We start from the raw sequence: 14,426 nt of genomic DNA on the forward strand, positions 1-14,426 counted from the left end.
ACAACGGACCGACGCTGCCGAAAGCTAAAGCGTTAGGCACGAGGTCGATGGCAAGAGGCATGTGGAGGGGGTGACAAGTACGGCATGTTTCCACATGCCGTACCCACCGTGACCCGACCATGGTACGACCAAGGTACAAACACGTTTTGTTGATTATTCTACACACACACATGCACACACACACACACACACACACACACACACACACACACACACACACACACACACACACGCACACACCTGCAGGATCCAGCCCACCAGCCGCCACAGCGCGCCCGCCTCCACCGCCCGCAGCAGCGGCGCCAGCGAGGGCGGCAGCGCGTAGCGCGGCCGCCGCAGCTGCCAACACGGCCGGTACCCCACCACCCCCGCCCCCGCCACGCCGCCTTCCCCTCCTCCTCCACTATCTCCGCCATCCCTCTGCCCAACGACCCCGCCGCCGCCAAAACCGCCAAAACCGCCGCCAAAACCGCCGCCGCCACCGCCAAAACCGCCGCCGCCGCCGGCTGCCGCGGCCCAGCCCGTGTCCATGGCGGACTGCCAGGCTCGCGAGCGCATGGCGGGTGTGTAGTGGGCGAAGAAGGGGCAGAAGGCGCCCCAGGCGGCGCGGCGGAGGCTGTAGGTGCGGGCGGCGGACAGGCTGGCGGCGCGGTAGGTGGCCACCTCGGCTAGCACCTGTGGGGGGTTACATTCATAAATAGTTAGGGAAGTTGTGGCGGTTAGATCCATGATCATCTATTTAAGAAGTGAAGGCGTAGCCAGGAACAGTAGTATAGCAGACGCGTTGTGGGGGCAACAGGAGGCAGGGAGGGAGGGGGGAAGGAGAGGGGGACCCCGGCATCAGGCATGGGACGGAGAGGCAGGCGAGGCCACAACTCACACGCGGTTGCAGTGCGACCGTGCTGTCCCATGCGGAGTCGGCTCAGCAGCAGAAGCCACCGCGGCCACTCCTGTCCCCCCTTTCACTCTGTTCTCCATGAATGGCTGATTCCCCACACATGCGGCCCCTAAAAGTGCCCTCTCATTGACGCCTGGAACCCCTGGCTGGTTCTGATTCACACACACACACACACACACACACACACACACACACACACACACACACACACACACACACACACACACACACACACACACACACACACACACACACCGCACGCACACACCGCACGCACACACGCCGCCACACACGCCCCGCCCCCACACCCGCCCGCACCTGCTCCATGTCTGTGTGCCTGTGTTGCAGGTCGTGCGGCAGCAACTCGTGCAGCTGGTTGTAGGTCCAGTCGCGCAGGGCCAGCCACTGAGGGGGGGTAGCCATCCATGGGATGGTGTGTATCAAATATGATGTGAAGTGCCGACGTCCAGAGGTACAGCGGGGGGGGAGGGCGAGGTAGGTGGGGGAGGCGGGGGCGTGGCGTGTGTGGCGTGGCGTGTATGCATGTGGGGTGTGTGGGGTGTGTGTGAGCGATGTGCAGGTGAGTGGTGTTGTGTTGTGTTGTGTGTTGTGTTGTGGCGGGTGATGTCAACGGGTGTGGGGAAAAAGGGGTATCGGGTCCAGAGGGGCGCAGCACGGGGCTGTTCGGGGCCCACCGACGATTCGAAGCCACCATGACCCAACCCCGCCCCACCCCTTGCACCCCGCCCACCACTCGCACCCCACACCCCACCACCCACCAACCAGCACGCACCACCCCACCCCACCACGCCACCACCTCGCCTCACACACCACACACCACCCGCGCCCCACCTGCACCAGGAACAGCCGCAGCCGCTCGCGCGCCGGCAGCCCACTCACGCCCCGCTCCCGCAGCAGCGACACAAGCCAGCGCAGGGCCTCGCAGGCCGCAGCGGCGGTGGCAGGGTCAGACAGCTCGGACGGCGCCGCCGCCGGCGGCAGGGCGGCGGCGGCGGCGGCTGTGGTGGTGGTGGTGGCTTCAGCGTCAGCGGTGGGAATGGGCACACCTGTGCGGCAGAGGGCAGACGAAAGCCGGCCGTGGCCGCGGGCTGTAACCGTGGATGCTATTATGCTTGGATGCTGATATTTACCAATGATGGCGGAAATCGATAAATTGTCATCAATTAAGCAACTCCATAACCGCCGCGTAGTAGCATGGGCCGTAACCAGATCCTACACACGCAAACAAACGCATGCAGGCCCCCACACGCCCATAGTTTCAACGGCCCCCTTTCTGCTCCTGCCGCCTGCCGCCTGCCCACCACTGCCGCCTGCTGCGTGCACACCCCCACCCCGCACCTGCCGCCGCCAGCAGGGGTCGGGCGCCCATCGCACACAGCGCCTCGCACACGGCCGCCCCGGGGTCGTCCGCAGAGGCCAGCCACACCTGGGGAGGGCGGCGGTTTGGGATTTGAGATTTGGGATTTGGGTTTGGGTTTGGGATTTGACAGGTGGGATGTGGAATTTGGGGATGTAGGTTTGGGTTTGGGATTTGGGCTTTGCAGGTTGCTGGATGGAGTTGCAGGTCAGGCGGGATGGGAGCGGGTTCCAGGCGTGGGGACGTGTGGGGCATGGGTGCGGGGAACGGGCTTGGGGTACGGGTTGCTCTGCAGTTGTAGGGTTGCGGGTCCGGTAATCCGTGTCCGTGTGCGTGTCGCTTGGAAAGGTGAACACACGCCCCCTTCTGGGCAAAGGTCTATTCGGGATTAAACTATCCCTCCCCACCTCCCCCGCGACCACCTTGCCCCCCCTCCGTTCTTCACATGAACGGCTACCCCCGGCCTCTAACTGCCTGTGCGCCGCTAGTTTAGCTTGGTTGGTTTAGTTTGGGCTGGTATATACACCCCTCTCCACATCCCCCCCCCCCCCCACACGCCCTCCCCCTCCCCTCCCCCCCTCCCCACCTGCAGCCCCAGTGTGTCCAGGTCGCTCATCTCGCGGCCGTTCAGCGCAAACAGCTCCACCGCCGCCACGTCATCACCGTTGCGCAGCCAGCGCCGGGAGGACACCTGCTTGAGGGGAGGTGGGGAGGAGGTGGGGAGGAGGTGGGGAGGTGAGGAGGAGGTGGGGAGGTGAAGAAAGGTACAGTTGCCGTTCGTGCGAATGCTGTGTATTAAAGACGGAAGTGCCGACGTCCAGGGGTACAGGGGGCGGGGTTGCAGAGTGGGGGTGGAGTAGATTACAAGATGGGGTTCCATTGGAGTTTTGGGGGGGCAGGGGCGAGGTGGGGTTGCGAGCATGACCTAAGATGAAGTACGGTGGTAGAGCGTGTGTCTGATGTGTGGTGTTCGTGGGTGGGTGTGGGTCGCTTGAAACACACTGTGTGGGGGTCACACCTGGATGACAAACGCCTGCGCCGCCAACAGGTATCGGCTCAGCGGCCGCCAGGCGCTGCCGCCGTCCTGCGGGGCGCGCGCCGCCAGCAGCCGCGGCAGCGCCGCCGCCGCCGCCGCCCGCGCCGCCACCTGCTGCCGCGGGTCCGGGGCGGCGGCAGAGGCGGCGGCGGAGGCGGCGGAGGCGGCGGAGGCGGCGCCGCCGCCCTGCTCCGCTGCTAGCAGCGCTGTGGCACAGGAAGCATGTGGAGGAGGAATTGCACAGAAGTGACATAAGGGATGTGGACAACAGACATTCGAGCAATCCAGGTTCTTGTGCATTCTGCCCGCCTGCTCCTGCAGGCCCGGTCCTGCGTCTGCCTCCACCTCCTCCAGTCTCCCCGCTCCCGTGCCCCCGCTTTTCTGCATTCGGTTTGATCAAGTTCGGGCTGGTATCTACACACACACACACACACACACACACACACACACACACACACACCCGCCCACCCTGCCGCACGCACCCTGCACGAAGAATAGCGCCGCCCGGTGCAGCGGCAGGTGCGGTGACACCTCCACCGCGCCCGCCAGCAGCCTGTCGTACAGCCCAGACACGTCGTACGACAGCGGCTGTACGGCGGCGGCGGCGGTTGGTGCGGCGGTTGGGTCTGAGGCGGCGGCGGCGGCGGGTAAGAGGCGGCTGCTGCCGCGGGCGAGACGGTCGCTGCACCACTCCTCGCACGCTTCCAGGGACTGCCTGTGCGTGTGTGTGGTCAGAGAGCGCACGAGGGCAGAGAGCATGTAAGATGTGTGCTAAAAAGACAACGAAAGATGTGTGTGTGTGTGTGTGTGTGTGTGTGTGTGTGTCATCTTGCGCGGTTGTTGTGGGAGCCGGCGGAGGTCGGCCATCACACAGCAGCACACGAGGCAAAGCAGCAAGGAAACTGGAGTACCTGCAATACTGCAGCCCCTGTGCAGCCCCCACCCCGGGACGCGCGAACGCACCCCCTGCACCAACCCCTGCACCAGCCCCGGCACCAGCCCCAACCCCACCGGGTTTGGTTTAGTTTGGGTTGGTATCTACAACCCACCCATTACCCCTAACCCCTAACCCCACCCCTAAACCCCTCACCGCCGCCGCACCTGGCCGCCTCATACAGGAGCGCCACACGCTCCTCCGCGCCGCAGCCGCCCGCAGGCCGCCCACACGCCTCCGCCCCCTCCTCCGCCCCCTCCTCCCCCTCCTCCTGCTCCTCCTCCTCCTCCTCCTCTTCCCCCTTCCCCTCCCCGCTGCCGCCGCCGCCGCCGCCACCGCCGCCGCTGTTGCCGCCGCTAACTGTGGCGACAAGCTCGGCCACGCACGCAAAGGCCACGAACTCGGCCGTGGCGGCTGCGGGCACGCCCACGCCGCCGTAGCGCTCCACCACATCGCCCGAGGGGCGCCGCACGTGCGGCAGCATGCCCTGAGGCGGCGGCGGAGCCGGGCGGGGGAGGCGGGTGGGGTAAGCAGGCGGGCGGGATAAGGAGGCGGGCGGGGTAAGCAGGCGGGGCAAGTGGGACAGGCGGGGTAAGCAGGCGGGCGGGGTAAGCAGGCGGGCGGGATAAGCAGGCGGGTGGGAAAAGGAGGCGGGGGAGGTAAGCAGGCGGGCGAGGTAAGCAGGCGGGCGGGGTAAGCAGGCGGGTGGGAAAAGGAGGCGGGGGAGGTGGGACAGCCGGGTGAGCAGGCCGGTGGGAGATGTGCCAGTCGACTCCTCTGGAATCCAGCCAGCAGCCGTGAGCGCCGCCGGCACCAAGCCCCGCCGCCGCCACCCATCCCCCCATGTGGGAATGATGTACACCCAACCCTAACCCCCCGCGCACACGCACACACACACGCACACACACACACACGAACACACACACACACACACACACACACACACACACACACACACACACACACACACCTGCAGCGGCCTCAGCACGCGGCCCAGGAATGCGTCCGCCCACAGGCGCGGATCTGCCAGCAGCAGCCGCGCCACACCCAGGTGGTGAACAAAGTTCGAGAAGTCCTGTGAGCAGTCGTGTGTGCGTGTGTGTATGCCACGAAGCGAAGTTATGGCACGGTCTGGCATGAAGGCCAACAGAGGCAGGTAGATGCGAGAGGTTGCGGGCTGCAGCTGAGAGGGTCGCGGGCCACCCATGACGGCGCGCATGTCTCCTGCGTCCGCCTCCTCCCCCCTCCTCTACAACCCCCTCCTCTACAAACCCCTCCTCCTCTACCTCTTCCCCCTCCTCTACAACCCCCTCCTCCCCTCCTCTCCCCCCTTCTTTGCAACCCCCTCCTCCGCTCACCGACGCCAGGCGCCGCAGTCCGTCCAGCACCGAGTGCAGCCGCGCCTCCGCCTCCGCAGCCGCTTGCGGCGACACCCCGCCCGCCTCGCCTTCCTCTCCCCCCCCTCCACCCCCTGCTGCCGCCGCCGCCGCCCCGGCCGCCGCCAGCCTGTGTAGCTCGTCCACGAAGGCGGTGGTGAGGTAGGCGAGTGCGTCCAGGTGCGACCGCAACACGCCGTGCTCCCGGACCAGCCTGTGGGTGTGTGTGTTAAAAAGCACCAGGTAAACGTCGTGTGTGTGTGTGTGTGTGTGTGTGTGTGTGTGTGTGCGCGGGTGTGTGTGCGTGGGTGGATGCCAGGAAAGCACAAGGGGACGGGGTGGACCTGTGTGTTGTTGTGTGTTGTTGTGTGTTGTTGTGTGTGTGTGTGTTGTGTTGTGTGTGGTAAAGAGCACAAGGAAAGCATAGCGTGTGTGTGGGTGTGTGTGTGTGTGTCAGCCGGGCACCCAGGCAGGCAGGGGGGCCCGGAGCGTGCGTGTGCGTGCGCCCTATGCACGCCCTATGCACGCCCTACGCACGCCAGGCGTGTACCCCGTGCTGGCACCCGGTTCCCGGTTTCCAGTCACTAGCGGTTCACTACAGCTGCTTTAGGCACCTGTTGGCAAAGCGCCACAACCCATGCCCCCGACCGCCCCCCCCCTGGGTTCCTCAAGATGGTCTACCGCCTACCACTTCCTTAACGTATCATGAAGGTAACCCGCCAAACAGGACTGCCAGCTGAGGCGCTGTAACCCCACCAATTCATCCCCACCTCGCAGTGACGACCTCGGCATTGAATACCTGCACCACCAGTCGGTCCAACACGCCGCACAGAGGGTGCTTACCGCCGCGGCCGCCGCCGCTGCCGCCGCCGCCGCCCCCCGGACTGCCGCCGCCCTCGCCGCCCGCCGCTTCCCACGCCGGAGCGAGGTCACCCATCCCATTGTCACCACCAGCACCAGCACCAACATCGGCAGTAGCACCCGCGCCAGCGCCAGCACCCGCGCCGCCTGCGGCTGTAGCACCAGCACCAGCACCAGCACCAGCACCCGCGCCGCCCGCCGCGGCAGTAGCCGGCGGCGGCGCCAGCCCGGCAATGGCGCTCATGATGGGGGTGTAGCTCTCCATGAGGTGCAGCGCCGTTGCCTCCTTGAACGCCGGCTCGTATAGCAGCAGTAACAGCAGCGAGGCCAGCTGCTGCAGCGGCTCGGGCGGCAGGCCGCGAAGCGCCAGCACGCAGCGACGCAGCTGGCAGTCCTGTTTGTTTTGGGGGGGGGGGAAGATGGAGGATTGGGGGTTGAGAATACCAGCCCAAAGTAAACCGGACTTAGCTAACTGGCGGGGGTTGCAAACATGGTACAGAGAAGTGTAGCGAAGCAGACAGCAGGGGTGGAAAGGGCAGGCGGAAAAGCAGATGGTGATGGGGGGGTTTACATTCATGATTATGCAAGAAGTGGAGGCGTAGCCAGGAAGGGGGGTTAGAGGAAGAGCAGGCGCAGGGCTTAGGGCGGGGCGGCGGAGAGGCACGGCGGCTACAGTCGAAGCGCCGAGGCCATTCACCGGGCTGGAAGCTTGGTCGAGCGCAGCTGCAAGTCACGAATGCCTGAAGACAAGGCCTCACATCACACACGACCGAGGCATGACAGGGCATGACAGCCCGCGTCAAGCTCTTCATTCACAGCTCCCCGGCCCGGGCATCCTTTCGTATGATGTCATTCCGCAGCCCTCAGCCCCACAGTTCCGCGCACCCCCCACCCACCCCTCCCACCACACACACACCTGTGCCGGCGGCGCGCCCGGCTGCAGCGGCGGCGGCGGGTCGCGGCGCGGCAGTCGCGCCAGCGCCTCCGCCGCCTCCTGCTGATAGCAGCCCGCCAGCAGCGCCGGCGGCACGTACCCGCCCGCCGGCCGTCCAGGACCCACGCCCAGGCCTGGGCCGCCGCCGCCGACGCCGCCGCTGCTGCCGCCGCCAAGTGCCGTCCCTGCCCCCTCTGCCCCCGCCGCCTTTCCCTCCCGGGCATCCAAGCCGCCCGCATGATGCTGCTGCTTCTGCTTCTGCTGCTGCTGTGTGTCAGGCTTTGCTTGTGCCGCCGGCTCCGACTGCGGCAGCAGCAGCGGCGGTAGCGGCGGCGGCGGCGGCAGTGGACGGCACAGCTCGTCGCACAGCAGGCGGCGCAGCGGCGGCGCGGCGCCCGCCAGCCGCAGCAGCCAGGACGCCATCTCCACTGCCTCGCGCCGCCGGGCCGGGGAGGGCCGGCCCGTGCACAGGCCTGAGCGCAGCGCGGTGGCAGTAGCAGCGGCAGTAGCAGCGGCATTAGCAGCGGCAGTAGCAGCAGCAGCGGCAGTAGCAGCAGCTGAAGCAGTTAACCCGATGAGCTAACGCAAGCACCGCTCTGCACCCCGACATCCCAACAGCGCGTCAATCTCCGGACTTGAACGGCGCGCAAGCCGATACGCCTAATCACACCACCTTAACATACGGATATGTGGGCAGCTCTGTGTGCGCGGCCGCACTCACTGGTGAGGCACTCCGTGAGCCGAGCCGCCGCCGCCGCCACCGCCGCCTGCACCACCGCCCGCGGCTGCGGCGGCAGCAGCTGATCCAGGCGCGCCGGCACACGGCGGCCGGGCTTGTGCGCCGGACAACATCCTGCAAGCGTGTGTGTGTGTGCACAAGCGTGTGCCGTGTTAGAGCTAGGCACTCCCCTGCACTGACCCCGCCAGCCAGCGCGCAGCTCCCCAGTCCTCGGAGCTAAGCACCATGCACACCCAGCCGCTCCCTGCACCTCGCCCCTCGCTCCTCGCTTCTGGCACCCTTCCCCTCAGCCCCGCTCCTCCCGCACCTCGCCCCTCACTCCTGGCACCCGTGTTCCTCAGCCCCGCTCCCCAGCCCTCCTCCCGCTCCCCAGACCCGCTCCTCCTCCTCCACCTGCCCCCGCTCCTCCCGCTTCTCCTCCTCTTCCCCGCTCCTCCCGCTCCTCCGCCCTCCTCCTCCCGCTCCCCAGCCCCGCTCCTCCGCCCTCCTCCTCCCGCTCGTCCCCGCTTCTCCTCCTCCTCCCTGCTCCTCCCGCTCCTGCTCCCGCTCCTCCCGCTCCTCCCCCTGCTCCTCCGCCCTGCCTCACCGCGGCTGCGCCAGGCTGTGGTGTCGCCGCAGTCGCAGCAGCCGCCGCTCTGGCTGCGGTACTGCACCCAGTCGTGCGCCTCGTGGCCGCCGGCGCGGAAGCAGGCCACGCAGATGGCGGCGGAGGGCGTGAGCTGGCAGGTGCGGCATCTGGGTCGGGCGGGATTGGGTTTGAACTTTGAAAGGAGCAAGTTCTGAATGAGAAGTGGAACACACGAAGAGACCGTGCCTTATTTGCACACCGCACGACAATTCCCGAGTTACCAACCAGGTTTGAGCCAGGTTGCGCATCACCCCGGACCATCTCGCAGCAACCAAGACTCGCCTGTAGGCTAGCGCCCCCGCGGACCAAAGCGCCGTGCACTGCCCCTGCGAGTCCGATGGCGCCAGCGAGGCCAGCAGCTGTTCGAAGCTGCTGCTGCCCAGGCAGGCGCACAGCGCGGACTCGCACTCCTGCAGACACAGAAGAAGTCGCCCCAGGAGAGCGACCGGGGAAGGCGATGGGCGGATGGGTGGGCGTGTGGGTGGATGGGTGTGGGGTTGTACGTGGTTCGGCCTGGCCGTCTGGAAACTGGCGCAACCCTGCGCGCTCTAATGCGTCAGCCATTTCCACGAGCGATTCGGTGTACTTGGTTCAAGGGTGGGTCCATCGGGCGAAATGCAGTGTTTGGGACTAGTCCAGGGGATGGTCCTAGCTCCACAACGCGTGTTCACCTGAATCCACGAACTCATTGTCACAGTAGCGAGTAACTTGTACCAGATCTAAGGGCTTTAGTATTTTAGACTCGCTTTCGAAAGCCCTTCCAAACCATTCTGCACACTTTGGCACTGTCGCTGAACCAGAATGAATTGCGGTATGTTTCTATCAAAATACTATTGAGATCCAGCTAACCAGAGGTTACGGAATGCAGCAAAGTGCAGGACTTGCATAGGATTCATTCCACCATTGAGGCCCCAGATGACATGCCACGCGTGCAGCGACCTGCTGCTGTCATAAAAATGGCTCCAACAACAAGAAGCATCCCCGCAGCACGTTCTCGCTCGGGGAGGCCTCCTTGGTTTTGATGGCAGTTTGTTTAGTCTTTCGCGCGCATTCTCACTGCCCACGTGGCCTCATATTTGCCTTCTTACGCCACTGCTACATTTGAAATCACTGCCACTTCAAGCACCGCCTGACGTCCTGAACCAAATAGCAATCCAATCGCCCGAAGATGGACGCCCTTGTGGAGTGCGTTAAGGCGGGTTCGATGCTGCACGTGGAGGCAGCCCTACAAAAGTATCCGGGAGCGGTGAACAGGTGCGTTGGGGCTGATCGGAGCCGATGCCCTGGACCGGAGGCGCGCTGGTGATGGGCAACGGTTCTGGGCACCGGCACTGCCATGCCCAACGCTCGCACTCCCACCTGCCCAGCCCCCCTGCTGCTCCCACTCCCGCATCACCTCTTGCCGCCGCCACACATCCTGCATCCCCCTCCTCAATTCCTCCAAACCTACCCTTGCGAGACTTACTGTCCGCCCCCACTTTAGCTCGGTTTGGTTTAGTTGGGCTGGTATTTACAACCCCACCCACGCCATCGGCCCCATACCGGTACACGCACGTCACTTCCCACCACCATGATGCGCGCCCGCGCCTCTGCACACACACGCACACACACGCACACACAATCCCTCGCGTATTGTTTTCCCTTACGCTCTTTCACACACGCACACACACACACACACACACACACACACACACACACACACACACACACACACACACACACACACACACACACACACACAGGCCCAACAGCTGCGAGACCTACCCGCTGCACGTGGCGGTGTGGCGCAACCACCTGCCCATCCTGGAGCGGCTGCTGGCGGCGGGCGCCAACACGGCGGCGGCGGACGGCGAGAGCGGCTGGTGAGGCTGCGGGTAGTGAGAGCTGGGGGCAGCGGGGTCACTGTGTGTTAAAGAGCACAAGGAAAACGTTGCGCAAAGACAGTGTATGCGATGCAGCAAAGCGACGGTTTACGGATGTTACCTGTGTGTGTATGTGTGTATATGTATGTGTATGTGTATGTGTGTTTTGCAAGTGTGAGTCAAGGTGCAGAGCGGGCAGTAAGGCGCGAGGCGGTGTGCATGCGGCCGTGTGCAGAAATCGTCTGGCTGACCGCCCTGCCGTGTGCGCCCTCCACCCTGCCGCTCTCCACGACGCCTCGGCCCCCTCCCACAAGTATCATTGCTTGCAACTGTCGCCTGTGCTCCGCTAGTTTGGCATGGTTTGGTTTAGTTTGGGCTGGCAGTATCGATTCCTCCCCTCCCCCCAGGACGCCGCTTCACCGGGCGCTGTACCTGGGGCACCTGGCGGCGGCGGCGCGGCTGCTGGCGGCGGGGGCGGCGGTGGAGGCGGCGGACCTGCAGGTGTGGGTATGTGTGTGGGGGGGGGGGGCGCGGCGGTGTGAATACACACACATGTATGTGCGTATTGTCTCCCTTGCTCTTCACCGCATGTGTGTGCATGCACGTGGGTGTTCATAAGTTGGGCGTGGTCCCGTGGTTGGGGGCGGCGCACCATGTACAGCGCAGGGACGCCGCAGTGCCGCAGTGCCGTAGTGCCGCACACCTTGGGACCGGATGGGGCGGCGGCCTAGGCCTCTGCTGCCTCTGCCTGCCCCTTTCCCTGTCCCTGTCCCTGTCCCTCTCGCTCCCTCCCCTTTCCCATTGCTTCACTCCCCTCTCGCCCCACCCACCTCCCCTCCCCTCCACCTCGCCTCCCCTCCCCTCCCCTCCAGGGCCGCACGCCCGTGGACCTAGTGTCAGCGGAGCTACGCCGCATGCCGCCGCCCAGCCCCCACACACTCACAGCCACCCCCGGCGGAGCCGCCGCCGCTACAGCCTCTGCTACAGCCGCTACAACCTCTGCTACAACCTCTGCTACAGCCGCTACAGCCGCAGGTGGCGGGGTCGGTGTGGTAATTAGCAGCCTGTACAGCTGGGGCAGTGGCGCCAACTACCAGCTGGGCACGGGCAGCACCGACCGCCACGACACGCCGCTGAGGGTGGAGGCGCTGCAGGTGTGTGTGTGTGTGTATGTATGTGTGTGTGTGTGTGTGGGGGGGGGGGAGCGTGTGTGGGGGCGAGCGTGTGTGTGCGGTAGTGGCGCGTGGTGCAGTTGGGGCTTACCGTACACGGTCACACACGCTAACAACGTCCCCGTACACATGCGCACGCCCCTCCTCCCTCCTCCCTTTCTCTTCCTCCCTACCTCCCTCCCCCCCAGGGTCACCAGGTGGCGGCGGTGGCGGCCGCCAAGTTCCACTCGGCGGCGCTGACGGCGGAGGGGCGGCTGCTGACGTGGGGCTGGGGCCGCGGCGGGCGGCTGGGACACCCCGAGCCCCACGTGCACAGCGGCGAGGCGGCGCTGATCACACCCTGGCAGGTGTGTGTGTGGGGGGGGGGAGCGGGGGTTAGCCGTTCATGTGAAGAACGGAATTATCAAAAGCACAAGTAGAAAGTGCATGGGGTGTGGGGAGGAAGGGTGTGTGTGGGTGTGTCGTGGGGCCTGTGCGCGGCGACGTGTCTGGTGCTGTTCTGAGGTGCGGGCTGTGGGTGCCGGGCTGTGGGGCTGTGACGGCTCGCGCCCTGTTGTGCTCGCTGTCTCCGGGGTGTGGGTGTGGGTGTGGGTGTGTCATGCGCGGCTCAGCACCCTCGTGTCGTACTCGTGTGCCCGACTACCCGTGTATGACACTGCCTGTGTGTGTGTGTGTGTGTGTGTGTGTTTTGTTTGCATGCAGGTGTCGGGTCTGGGGCGGCGGCAGGTGGTGGCGGTGGCGGCGGCCAAGCACCACATGCTGGCGGCCACCAGCGCAGGAGAGCTGTGGAGCTGGGGAGGCAACAGGGACGGCAAGGTGAGGGAGGGGAGCGGAGGGCGGGGCGTGTGTGTGTGTGTGTAGGTTGGGGGGGGGTTGCAAGGGCTGGTGCAGAGAGGTGTAGCGAAGTAGACAGCAGGTGTGGTGCAAGTGAGGGGGGTGCAAGGTTGAAACAGGTTGGGAACAGGATACAAGCAGGGGAAGGTGCGGGAGGGGAGCGGAGGGCGGGGCGGGGCGTGTGTGTGTAGGGGCTGAGGCGGCTGACGGCAACACCGGTAGCGGCAGGCGCAGGTGCAGGTGCAGGCGGGTGGGTGCGTACTACTGACCAGGGGCGGGTGGTGGCGACAGGAGGAACCGGGTGCTGTGCATGACGAGAAAACGAGGCACACACACACCAGTGCTAAACGCGCTTGCTCTCTGCTTCGTGTCCTGCTGCGCTCGCACGCAGCTCGGCTACCCCAATGTCGACACGCAGCCCACGCCGCGCAAGTGAGTCCCGTGCTGTGTCGTGGCGTGGCAGGTGGATGCGCGTCTTCTTTGGTCGTGGTCACAGTCTTTGCGCATATACTTCGTTGCTCTTTGACGCACGCACACGCGCGCACACACACACACACACACACACACACACACACACACACACACACACGCACGCAGGGTGGAGTTCCGGGGGCGGGCGGTGCAGGTGTCTGCCTCCAACCGCCACAGCGCCTGTCTGACCACGGCGGGCGAGGTGTGGACGTGGGGAGCCAACGGCGACGGGTGAGCGGGTGTGTGGGCGTGGGGGCGTGCGCAAGGGAGCATACAGGCGACGGGGCCTGTGGCCTACGGGACTTGATGACGGCAGGGCTTGGCTCACCAGGCAGGTGTAACTCAATGGGACAACAAGGCAAAGCCGTGTGGTAATAAAGTAGGGTTTGGACTGCCTCTGCCTCTGCTTACGCCCCCCGGCCTCGCTTTTCTTCGCTTGCCTCGCTCGTGTTCGCCACACGCCGCCAGGCAACTGGGCTACGGCACAAACAACGCCGCCAGCAACCCCGCGCCGCGCCTGGTGGAGGCCATGAAGGTGGGCGGGAGGCGGAGCTCGTGTATGAAGCGACTTGGCCTTGCTCGGGAACCGTACGATCGCCCGTAGCCCCATGCCGTAGCCCATGAGGGACTGTCGCCCCGCGCTGCTGCTACCAGCACGAGGACGCAGCGCCGGGCAAAACCAATGCCCGCGTCACGCTTGTTTCCCAAGCGTGTACCAATGGGCCTGGCTTCTTAACTTGATCATGAATGTAACCCCACCCCGCGTTCCTCTCCCCCCGCACCCTCCTGCACAGGGCAAGGCGCTGGTGGCTGTGTCGCTGTCCAAGCGCCACACGGTGGTCCTCACAGCCGACGGCGACGCCTACACCTGGGGACACCGCGTCGCCACGCCGCGCCGGGTGCCGCTCGCAGGCTGCAGAGACACCGCACGCCTTGCTGCAGCTGTTGCAGCCGCCGCCGGGCCCGGCGGGCCCGGCGGCGGAGCCGCCGCCGCGGCAGCGACGCAGGGCGCCGGCGGAGCCGGCGGCGGCGGCGGCGGCTCCGCCGTCGCCTCCGGCGACGGCGAGGCGGTTCAGTTCCACCGCAACCGGTCGGACGTGGTGCGGCCCGAGGCGGCGCTGGTGGCGGCGGGCTACGTGCACAGCAGCGTGGTGACGCGCGGCGGCGTGGTGCTGACGTGGCGCAGCGCGGACCCGGCGCTGCGGCCGGCGGAGGTGGGCGGGCCGCTGGCGGGGCGGCGGGTGGTGGCGGTGGCGGCGGGGAAGAGCCGGACCGTGGTGACACCGACACGGGGCTGGTGTAT

The 14,426-nt window shown here is 65.9% G+C and overlaps 2 protein-coding genes across 2 annotated transcripts in view; one reads left to right on the plus strand and one right to left on the minus strand.

The window, feature by feature from the left end:
* The window catches only part of CHLRE_02g089237v5 (uncharacterized protein), a 23,526-nt gene extending 13,916 nt beyond the window's left edge, over positions 1 to 9,610 (minus strand). Inside the window, exons 1-16 of the mRNA XM_043059385.1 lie at positions 9,456 to 9,610; positions 9,067 to 9,194; positions 8,743 to 8,891; positions 8,139 to 8,270; positions 7,400 to 7,890; positions 6,393 to 6,877; positions 5,605 to 5,836; positions 5,217 to 5,321; positions 4,414 to 4,733; positions 3,795 to 4,027; positions 3,295 to 3,518; positions 2,863 to 2,967; positions 2,258 to 2,345; positions 1,751 to 1,965; positions 1,217 to 1,303; positions 241 to 675 (exon numbers count right to left, since the gene is read on the minus strand). Of these exons, the coding sequence (XP_042927019.1) occupies positions 241 to 675; positions 1,217 to 1,303; positions 1,751 to 1,965; positions 2,258 to 2,345; positions 2,863 to 2,967; positions 3,295 to 3,518; positions 3,795 to 4,027; positions 4,414 to 4,733; positions 5,217 to 5,321; positions 5,605 to 5,836; positions 6,393 to 6,877; positions 7,400 to 7,890; positions 8,139 to 8,270; positions 8,743 to 8,891; positions 9,067 to 9,194; positions 9,456 to 9,473 (3,447 nt within the window). The 5' untranslated portion in view covers positions 9,474 to 9,610. The remainder of the gene's footprint in view (positions 1 to 240; positions 676 to 1,216; positions 1,304 to 1,750; positions 1,966 to 2,257; positions 2,346 to 2,862; positions 2,968 to 3,294; positions 3,519 to 3,794; positions 4,028 to 4,413; positions 4,734 to 5,216; positions 5,322 to 5,604; positions 5,837 to 6,392; positions 6,878 to 7,399; positions 7,891 to 8,138; positions 8,271 to 8,742; positions 8,892 to 9,066; positions 9,195 to 9,455) is intronic.
* Positions 9,611 to 9,710: 100 nt separating this feature from the next.
* The window catches only part of CHLRE_02g089274v5 (uncharacterized protein), a 10,023-nt gene continuing 5,307 nt past the window's right edge, over positions 9,711 to 14,426 (plus strand). The window contains exons 1-10 of the mRNA XM_043059386.1: positions 9,711 to 10,038; positions 10,527 to 10,646; positions 11,054 to 11,147; positions 11,519 to 11,800; positions 12,007 to 12,165; positions 12,521 to 12,634; positions 13,044 to 13,084; positions 13,250 to 13,354; positions 13,592 to 13,658; positions 13,918 to 14,389. Coding sequence (XP_042927020.1) covers positions 9,953 to 10,038; positions 10,527 to 10,646; positions 11,054 to 11,147; positions 11,519 to 11,800; positions 12,007 to 12,165; positions 12,521 to 12,634; positions 13,044 to 13,084; positions 13,250 to 13,354; positions 13,592 to 13,658; positions 13,918 to 14,389 — 1,540 coding nt within the window. The 5' untranslated portion in view covers positions 9,711 to 9,952. The remainder of the gene's footprint in view (positions 10,039 to 10,526; positions 10,647 to 11,053; positions 11,148 to 11,518; positions 11,801 to 12,006; positions 12,166 to 12,520; positions 12,635 to 13,043; positions 13,085 to 13,249; positions 13,355 to 13,591; positions 13,659 to 13,917; positions 14,390 to 14,426) is intronic.

This window comes from Chlamydomonas reinhardtii, chromosome 2 (assembly GCF_000002595.2).
Source record: "Chlamydomonas reinhardtii strain CC-503 cw92 mt+ chromosome 2, whole genome shotgun sequence".
NCBI classification, from domain to species: domain Eukaryota; kingdom Viridiplantae; phylum Chlorophyta; class Chlorophyceae; order Chlamydomonadales; family Chlamydomonadaceae; genus Chlamydomonas; species Chlamydomonas reinhardtii.